Consider the following 9,282-nt stretch of genomic DNA (forward strand, 5'->3'; position numbering starts at 1 on the left):
GCGAATTCTGTGGCGTGTCTCTAATAGTGTAACCAAATCCCGTGGAGCTATTACAACTCATAAAAATAGTTGAGACATCGAAGATCTCTATGTGGGTTGCTTTGAATATTCTGATCTGTACTCATAGATAGTTTGGAGTATAATATATGTTCAACGAATTCTGTTATGTACTTATAATGGTTTAATGAAGTCTCATGGAGCTATTCCAACTCATAAAAATAGTGGGGACATCAAAGATCTTCTAGTTGATCGATTTGTAAATAGGGATCTGTGCTTGTTTGGAGTTTGGAGTGTCGTACATGTTCAACGAATTCTGTGGTGTATACCTTACTGTGTACCGAAGTTCCGTGGAGCTATTCCATCTCGTAAAAATAGTTTAGACATCGGAGATCTTCATGTTGATCGTTTTGAATATTAGGATCTGCGCTCAAAGACAGTTTGGAGTGTCGTAGATGTCAAACGAATTCTGTGATGTGTCTATAATGGTGTCACGAAATCCCGTGGAGCTATTCCAACTCATAAAACTAGTGGGGACATCGAAGATCTTCATGTTGATCGATTTGAATATTAAGACCTGTACTCAAGGATAGTTTGGAGTGCCATAGATGTCGAACGAACTCTGGTGTGCCTGTAATGATGTTACGAGGTATCGCGGAGCTATTCCACCTCATAAAACTAGTGGGGACATCGAGGATCTCTATGTTGATCGATTTGAATATTAGGATCTGTACTCAAGGATAGTTTGGAGTGTCGTAGGTGTCGAACGAATTCTGTGGAGTGTGTAATGATGTTACGAGGTATCCTGGAGCTATTCCAACACATAAAACTAATGGGGACATCGAAGAGCTGGATGTTGATCGATTTGAACATTAGGATCTGTACTCAAGGAGAGTTTGGAGTGTCGTAGATGTCGAACGAATTCTGTGGTGTGTCTGTAATGATGTTACGAGGTATCCTGGAGCTATTCCAACTCATGAAACTAGTGGGGACATCGAAGATCTGCATGTTGATCGATTTGAATATTAGGATCTGTACTCAAAGATAGTTTGGAGTGTCGTAGGTGTCGAACGAATTCTGTGGAGTGTCTGTTATGGTGTTACGAGGTATCCTGGAGCTATTCCAACTCATAAAACTAGTGGGGACATCAAAGATCTGCATGTTGATCGATTTGAATATTAGGATCTGTACTCAAGGATAGTTTGGAGTGCCGTAGATGCCGAACGAATTCTGTGGTGTGTCTGTAATGGTGTAATGAAGAACCGTGGAGCTGTCCCAACTCATAAAAATAGTGGGGACATCGTAGATCTTTTTGTTGACCGATTTGAATATTTAGATCTGAGTTCAAGAACTGGTTTGAGTATCTTAGGTATTGAAAAAGATCTGTTATACTGCAGGACATGTGCGGGATATTATCATAAAGCATTTCAATTTCAATTATTTAATCAGAATGTGGTAAAAAATGGTGTTGATTCCTTAGAACATCAAAATTAGAACTCAAGGATAGTTTGGATGCTCTAGATCATCCTAGTGACCATAACCTGATCTGGGCAATATTTTTCCTGGATGGAACAGTTAATTTTGAACATTTTTGCTGAAGAAAGCAAGGCTCTATCTCTTAAAACTGATTTTCGACAACTGATTTTCGTCTTGGGTCATATATGACCCATCCGGATTGAATCGGTTAATGAATGAATTTCCAAATGATTTACTGAAGGAACTTCCGGAAGAAGTTTTGAAGTATTTTTGGAAGGAATTCCTGAAGGAATGTTCCAAAGATTTTCTGAAGGAACTTCCGAAGGAAATTATTAAGGAACTTCGGAACTTTCCTAACGTACTCCCGAGCTCCGAATAGATTCCTGAAGAAATTTCCGAAGGAATGCCTGAAGAAACATCCGGAGGAATTCCGGAAAGAAACTCCGAGTAAATGCCTGTAAGAACTTGCGGAGGAATTCCTGAAAAAGCGGAAAGGAATAGAGAATCGGGGTAGATATATCCATCCAAAAGTAAATTTCGTAATTCGCGAAAATCAGAGCGCGTACTTGATCATTTTCATCATGATCTGATTCGTTGTGGCTCACAAACTGCCAGTGCACTGGTAAAGTCCGGTATGGTGTCGATCATATGTTTCGAATCAAAACAAACACGATGCCACGCACACCACCATATCCAATGACAGATGGAACTGAAAACGTTTTTTTATTCAGGGTTCGGGTTGGCACTGACCCAGGTTTAAAAACGAATTCGACATTAGTATACGAGAAAGGCAAAAAGAAAAATCATTCTAAAAACCGATTTGTTTTGTAACTAAATTGTGTACAAAAAAAATTGTATCAGATAATTGAAATATTTGACGAAACAAAGCTCGCCGGTCAGCTGGTTTAATGTAAATAAACTTTATTCGGTGTTGATAGCAGAAGAGAAGCATCACGCCAGACACTCATTATCATTGCATTCATAATTGGTGCTTCGTTTATAGCTGCGCTGATAAATACTACGTTATCGTTATCAAATTTCTATTACTCAAAATTTTGAATACGCCAACACCAGATAGCAAATCATTATTCTCCCAACCAGCAATGGTGCAGTACATCGCCAAAAAGTGGATCTACGCCCGTACCTTCGAAGGCGTTCCTAAGCCGGACGACTTTCGTCTCGAAGAGGAAGTTTTGCCCGAGATTCAAGATGGAGGTAATTTCACCCCTCAGCTCAGGACGCTTCGGATCATTAATTATGATAAACCATTCTCTTTCGACAGAGTTCCTTGCCAAGGCGGAATTTCTGAGTGTGGATCCTTACATGCGCATCCACATACATTTGTACCCGGTCGAAATAGTGATGATCGGTGGTCAGATTGCGCAGGTACTCGAAAGCAAACATCCGGACTTTCCCGTTGGGGCGTACGTGTTCGGTCAGTTTGGATGGCGAACCTGTACCATCTGTAATCCGGCCGAGATCGAAACGAAGAAGCCGTACGTGTTGCCCGATTTTGGTCCAACGTTGCCACGTTCGCTGGGTCTCGGGGTGCTGGGAATGGTTGGGAATTCGGCGTATTTTGGATTTTTTGAAGTTTGTCGCCCTACGGAGGGGAAAACCGTTGTGGTCAGTGGGGCGGCCGGAGCTGTTGGAAACATTGTGGGACAGATTGCAAAGATTAAAGGTTGTCACGTGGTGGGAATAACCGGCTCGGACGAGAAGTGCCAATGGTTGAAGGAAATCGGTTTCGACGCTGCAATCAATTATAAGATGGCGGACGTAGAAAAAGAGTTGCAGCAGGCTGCTCCCGAGGGAGTGGATTTCTATTTTGATAACGTCGGTGGTCAGACAGCGGCAACTGTGCGAAAACAAATGAACCAAAGGGGCAGAATAGCAGTTTGTGGAACGATCTCCATGTATAACGGCACCCCGGCGCAGGTTGCGGACCCACAGAGAGATTTCGTTGGGAAGCAGCTGGTTCAGGAGGGATTCAGTGTTTATCGCTGGACGGACAGGTGGTTCGAGGGAATTAACCAAAACCTGAAGTGGATCCAAGAGGGCAAGATCAAGTATCGGGAAACGATCACCGAAGGCTTTGAGAATATGCCAAATGCATTTATTGATATGCTGAAGGGAGGAAACGTTGGTAAGGCTATTGTCAAAGTTTAACTAAAAACTTTTTTAAATTCATTAAATTGATCTAATCCGATATTATTAAATGAAAGTTCACACCTCTTCTTCCCTACCAATTTCACCCTCGTACGAGTGATCCTGCGCTACTCTTTTCCTGCTGTGTACAGCCATGCCACTCGTTTCACTGGTATGATACCGCTGGCAGTGGATCTTTAGTGATTCCTTCTTGCCGAACTTCTTCGGGCACTGATCGCACCGAATCAACTCCACACCGTTATGATCTTGCGCTTGGTGTTGGAATAGAAAAACTTTCTTCTTGAACGCCATTCCACATTCTTTACAAACATACGGCTTGTAGTCTTCGTGTACTTTCAGATGCATCCTCAGTGAATGTTTACTCTTGAATGATTTGCTGCAAACGGCACACACCGAGGGCGGAACCTCGTGGATTTTGGCATGTTCGTGGAGCTCCCTTCTGGTCAGAAACTCTTTGTTGCAGCACCGGTAGACATAGCCTCGCTCTTCGATCTCCTCTCCGTGCATCTTCGCACGATGATTGTCAAAGAGGAAACTATTCTTGAATACCTCGTCACAAGATGGACACGTGTACGTGCGTCGATAATCGTAATGCGTCTGCTGATGCTTCTTCAACGACTCCACGCTATCAAGAACTTTACCACACTTGCGACAAATGTAGCTATCTTCATTGCATTCACTTTTGTGCTCTATAAGTTGGTCCATACAGGAGAACCGCTTCGAGCAACAAAGGCAAATACATGGAACGTGTCCACTGAGGTTTATCACCGTATCCGCGTCGAAACGTTTGTACTTCTTTGGTAAAACCTCTGCCTCAGGCTCTTCTACCACCTCATTTTGACTAACATCACCACAGGTCACCATTGGATTCGCAGTCGACACTGGTGTGGGGACAGCCTTCTTGATGGCAATGGAGGTCCCCTTTAGCTTCTCCAACGCTAGCCCAACTGGGTCCGTTTCGTAGGTTAAGTATTGGAATGGGGTGTCTTCCTGCAGATATTCAATGTTTAAATAGTCCTCTTCATCTGAACCATACTTTTGCCTCAATTTCTTATCCACAAGTCTCGCTTTCTCCCCGAACGAATATGCTGCACACAGCGCATATTGACACTTTCGGCAGATCCGCTTTGGAAGACGATCGTCTGGTTCAATCTGGAAGAAAAAACATCGTGTTTACTGGTGAAAGCATAATGATTCGGTATTGATAGAATTCGAGAGTGCAACATACCGAAAGATAGAAGCACTTCTCCGCCTTCTGAGCCAGTCCGTGCTTGAAGAGGTCTATCGTTGCATTACCGGTAATTCCGCAGAAACGACACTCGATGGGCCGATTTTCGAAAGGCACCTTATTGGCACTCATTGCTGAATATTAAATTACTTCGTAATTGACGCAAATAAATGATTTGTTATTTATAATTTTATTCAATATCTAATTTATGTATAGGCAGAATAATATTTCAACTTAAACAAAAGTAGTTCATCAAATTCCTTCTAGCACAAACAAAATATCGCGAAAAACCGGGAGAAAAGAAACGAAAACAACAAAACTAGAATTTTTTTATGACTTGTCAAATGACAGCTGAACCGACGAATCTATAAAAATTTGCAAGACCTTTTCGCTCACACAATATTGTGTACGTTAACGTACAGTCAAGCAGTTCGACGAACATTGACTTCACCCCCAAGAAAACGCTTCGGTTGCTGCTTTGTTTGAACCTGGGTGATGCGGATAGAATCGATTTGGTTGTCAAACTGAAGCCAAAATTGTCTATTGTGCCGGAGCCAAACATTGAAGATTGTGGTTATGTTCGTTTCTGATCTAATATTGAGAAGTATTGTTATTATTTTGGGAAAAAAAAAAAAAAAACTTTGTTTGAGTTTTGTATTCTTTGTAACAAATATTCTCACATTATATTTCGAGTGGAAAATTAGTGGGAATGCAATTAAAAAGGACTCGTTACGAAATTTCACGAGATTTAGCAGCTGATTGGAGCATCAATGTATGTAAACAATCGTAAAGTCATGTAGAGTCTAGCGCATTTGTGCGCCCTCGTGCAGCGTGGAAAGAGAAATTCGAAGAGCGGGAAATGTTTGACAGCCAAGTAACTGCAAAATAATTTAGTTTATGGAAGTGATTTCAAAATATCCCTCTGCTCGCTTGAGCGCAGAAAAGCGGCTCTATCCGCAGCACCCAGGTTTGAACGTGTGTGAAGTTGTTCGAACAACAATTTGACAGTTGGCGGCTCGGTTGGAAAAAATTATTGTGTATCCGGAATAAATTTATACCGCTTTTATACCGAAGTTGGATTTTTCTCCAGATACAGGCAACTTTCCCAACTTCGGAAGTAGTGTGCTGGATTCGCCTAAAAATTGGGTTAAACAACGCATCAATTAGTTTGACAGATAAAACTTCGGAAGAAAGTTCGGTTCGGAAGTCCCGACTTCCGAATTCTAAGTTGGTGCTACGCCGACAATAAAACGGTTTGATTTTGGTTTGAGTAGTCGGGGTGGAGTCAAGGTTCGCCGAACATGTTTGAGCATTTGTAGTGAAGTTGCACAAACCCCATATATTTTTGATGGTTGGTTGTCAAGTTGGCGCTTCGGTCGTTCGTGTGTGATATTGTTGGTCGAATAAATTGATTGTTCGTGTCGCTGTTGATAAAACTTGATGGATGTTTGAATAAACGAGAGGTGGAGTCAATGTTGGTCAAACTGCTTGACCGTGTGTACGTTCCATAATGTGCAGGTGCGTCCTGTATGCAATGTACACACCAGTCCAGCAGTTGGACGAACATTGACTCCGCCCCCAAGAAAACGCCTCGATTGCTGCTTTGTTTGAACGTGTGTGAAGTTGTTCGAACAACCATTCAAGCATAATTTTTCATAAGGACGTATGTAACAAAAGTAAACAAAACGAGGTTTTTGATAAGGTGTACAATTTCTGATTAGTGTGTAAGTAACGATTTCGCACAAACTGCACAATGCTTTTTGTCGGTTTTGAGCGCGCACTAGCAGTGCGTTATTTTTCTTTTAAAATCATAACCAAATCTTTGTATGGATAGCAAACAGTGAAATAAAAGTACGCGGTTTATAACTCGAGATTTCAAGTGTTTTTATTATCCAAAAAGTAGTCCGCCCAACAGGTTATGGGCCCGGGAACGATTCCTAGTCGCGTTTCGGTCGAGTGAAGTGTTTCTCGGTTGTGGAAGTGCGAAAAATGGATGGCGATCGAGAAGAAACGCATCGCGTCGCCATTTTTGATGGCAAGAACTTTGTCGCATGGAAGTTCCGGATGTTAACCTTGCTTGAAGAGCATGAAATGGTGGAATGCATCCAGATGGAACAGGGAGATGTGACGAGGCTCAAGGTCGAACCAGGTGACTCGGCAGACGTGAAGCTCCAGAAGGCGAAGGCGTTAGAAAAACGTCAGAAGCAGGAGCGTAAATGTAAATCGATGCTGGTAGCTCGCATCCATGACGACCAACTGGAACACCTACAAGGGCGTAACACTCCCAAGGATATGTGGGATGCGTTGGTGGGAATTTTTGAGAGGAAAAGTGTTGCCAAGCGTCTTCATCTCAATCGGCAGCTGGACCAGCTTAGATACTCGGAGGGGTCACTACAGGATCATTTTATCAAATTTGATCGTTTGATTCGTCTGTACCGTAATGCTGGCGGTCATATGGATGACTTGGACGTTGTTTGCCGATTGCTTCTGTCGCTTGGGTCCGAGTATGACGCAGTGGTTACCTCGATCGAGTCTCAGCCAGAGGACCAGCTTACCATGGACTTTATGAAGTGTCGGCTGCTTGATGAGGAAATAAAACGGAAGAGCGCATCGTCAAATGGCACTGTGAATGTTAAAAGTGAAGCAGCAGCTTTCTCAGGTGGTGTTCACCGGAAGCCGGTGAAGAAGAAGAAGTCTTTTAAATGTTTTGGCTGCCAGAAGGAAGGCCATAAATTAGCTGAGTGTCCTGAAAAGAAGAAAACCGATAAGAAGTATTTCGGAAAAGCGCAGATGGCAGAAAAGGATGACGACGGTGTGATATTCCTGACGAGTGACAAAATGCCCAGCAAGCAGAGAAAGATCCAGTGGTTCATTGACTCGGGTGCCACAGAGCACATTTGCAACGATAAGAGGTTATTCACGAAGCTTGTTCCGTTGAAGCAGCCGATGCGAATTGCTGTTGCAAAGAGTGGTGAGTGGGTAACTGCAAAGTTTGTTGGTGACGTTCCGGTGCTAGCGGTGGTCAACGGGAAAACTATCAAGCAATGGTGCCAGGTGCTGTTTTCATCCCGGAGGCTCGATGCAATTTATTCTCCATCAGTAAAATTGAAGCTGCCGGTATGAAAGTTATTTTCGAAGGTGGTAGAGTAGAGATTCAGCGCGGGTCGAAGGTAGTAGCCACCGGCCAAAGGTGTGAAAAACTCTACGAACTCAATTTCTTCGTTGCTAAAGGTGAGTGCAGTTCCATATATTTCTCCGGGCAAATTAGCAAAGCAACTGAATTGTGGCATCGTCGCTATGGTCACCTTGGTGAGCGAAATTTGTCGTGTCTCATTAAAAACGGATTAGTGAAGGGTCTGGATGGGAGTAGTAGTAGCGACAAATCTACGATGGTCTGCGAACCGTGTATAGCAGCAAAGCAAACGAGAAATCCGTTCACGCTACAAGATGAACGGCGGTCAAGTCGGGTACTGGAGCTCGTACATTCTGATGTCTGCGGCCCAGTGACGCCGACTGGATGGAATGACCACAAATACTTTGTCACCTTCATTGACGATTGGTCGAGGTTCACGGTGGTGTACCTAATCCATTCAAAGGACGAAGTAGTTCAGCGTTTCCAAGAGTATGAAGCGGAAATGACTGCAAAGTTTGGAAACAAAATTTCTCGTTTCCGTTCTGACAACGGCGGGGAATACACCTGCAAAGAAATGCAAACGTTTTGCAAGCGGAAGGGTATAAAAATGGAGTTTACTGTACCCTATTGTCCAGAGCAGAACGGCACTAGCGAACGGATGAATCGAACGCTAGTTGAGAAGGCTCGTTCTATGGTGTTCGATTCCGGAATTAGTCGCAAGTTCTGGGGTGAGGCGGTTCAAACCGCTGCTTTTCTGGCAAACAGGAGTCCGGCGAGCGTGATCGGTCAGAAGCTGACGCCGTACGAACTGTTCGAAGGGAAAAAACCTGATGTGTCAAAATTAAGAGTTTTTGGATCCAGGGCCTACTGCCATATTCCAAAAGAAAAGCGTCTGAAATTGGACGAGAAAAGTTGGAAAGGAATCTTCGTGGGATATGGAACGAATGGATATCGCGTTTGGAAATCTCAGGAACGGAAAATAGTGACGGTTCGGGATGTGATTATCGACGAAGCGAAAGTAAGTGTAAGTGAGAACGAAAATATGAAACGAGACAATAAGTGGACTGAAAAAGCGGTCGGCCCTATCATTCATGTTGATGATGATAGTGGAGAATCCGACGAAGAAAGTGTAAATGAACTTGATGGAGAAAAATTGATTGAAGGTGAAGAAGAATCCGAAGGGTTTGATTCGTGTGATGATACCTTGGCGGAAGAAAGTGTTGAAGCTTAAGGAGCTTTAAAAGATTTCCGTCGGAATCCCTCAAGTTTGCGCGTCAGA

General features: G+C 43.2%; 2 protein-coding genes across 3 annotated transcripts; one reads left to right on the forward strand and one right to left on the reverse strand.

Annotated features, from left to right (window-relative positions):
* Positions 1-2,048: 2,048 nt before the first annotated feature.
* LOC134216593 (prostaglandin reductase 1-like) lies at positions 2,049-3,668 on the forward strand. Of its 2 annotated transcripts, XM_062695464.1 has the most exons (3): positions 2,049-2,383; positions 2,477-2,688; positions 2,756-3,668. In XM_062695464.1, exons 2-3 carry the CDS (start codon positions 2,577-2,579, stop codon positions 3,640-3,642), a joined length of 999 nt encoding a protein of 332 aa, XP_062551448.1. In that variant the 5' UTR covers positions 2,049-2,383; positions 2,477-2,576; the 3' UTR covers positions 3,643-3,668. The 2 variants fall into 2 exon arrangements, with proteins under 2 accessions (XP_062551448.1, XP_062551440.1); XM_062695456.1 differs by having other exon boundaries at positions 2,050-2,688.
* On the reverse strand, positions 3,568-5,183 carry LOC134216584 (zinc finger protein 700-like). Its single transcript, XM_062695445.1, has 2 exons — positions 4,871-5,183; positions 3,568-4,794 (listed from the first exon to the last, which is right to left on the reverse strand). Exons 1-2 carry the CDS (start codon positions 5,000-5,002, stop codon positions 3,700-3,702), a joined length of 1,227 nt encoding a protein of 408 aa, XP_062551429.1. The 5' UTR covers positions 5,003-5,183; the 3' UTR covers positions 3,568-3,699.
* Positions 5,184-9,282: the final 4,099 nt, after the last annotated feature.

Source organism: Armigeres subalbatus, chromosome 1, assembly GCF_024139115.2.
Source record: "Armigeres subalbatus isolate Guangzhou_Male chromosome 1, GZ_Asu_2, whole genome shotgun sequence".
Classification (NCBI taxonomy): domain Eukaryota; kingdom Metazoa; phylum Arthropoda; class Insecta; order Diptera; family Culicidae; genus Armigeres; species Armigeres subalbatus.

Coding starts and splice junctions, on each gene's coding strand:
- LOC134216593 (XM_062695464.1), top strand. CDS start 2,577: ATGGTGCAGTACATCGCCAAAAAGTGGATCTACGCCCGTACCTTCGAA. Junction 2,689..2,755: donor GCCCGAGATTCAAGATGGAG/GTAATTTCACCC, acceptor CTCTTTCGACAG/AGTTCCTTGCCAAGGCGGAA.
- LOC134216584 (XM_062695445.1), bottom strand. CDS start 5,002: ATGAGTGCCAATAAGGTGCCTTTCGAAAATCGGCCCATCGAGTGTCGT. Junction 4,795..4,870: donor AGAAGTGCTTCTATCTTTCG/GTATGTTGCACT, acceptor TTTTTCTTCCAG/ATTGAACCAGACGATCGTCT.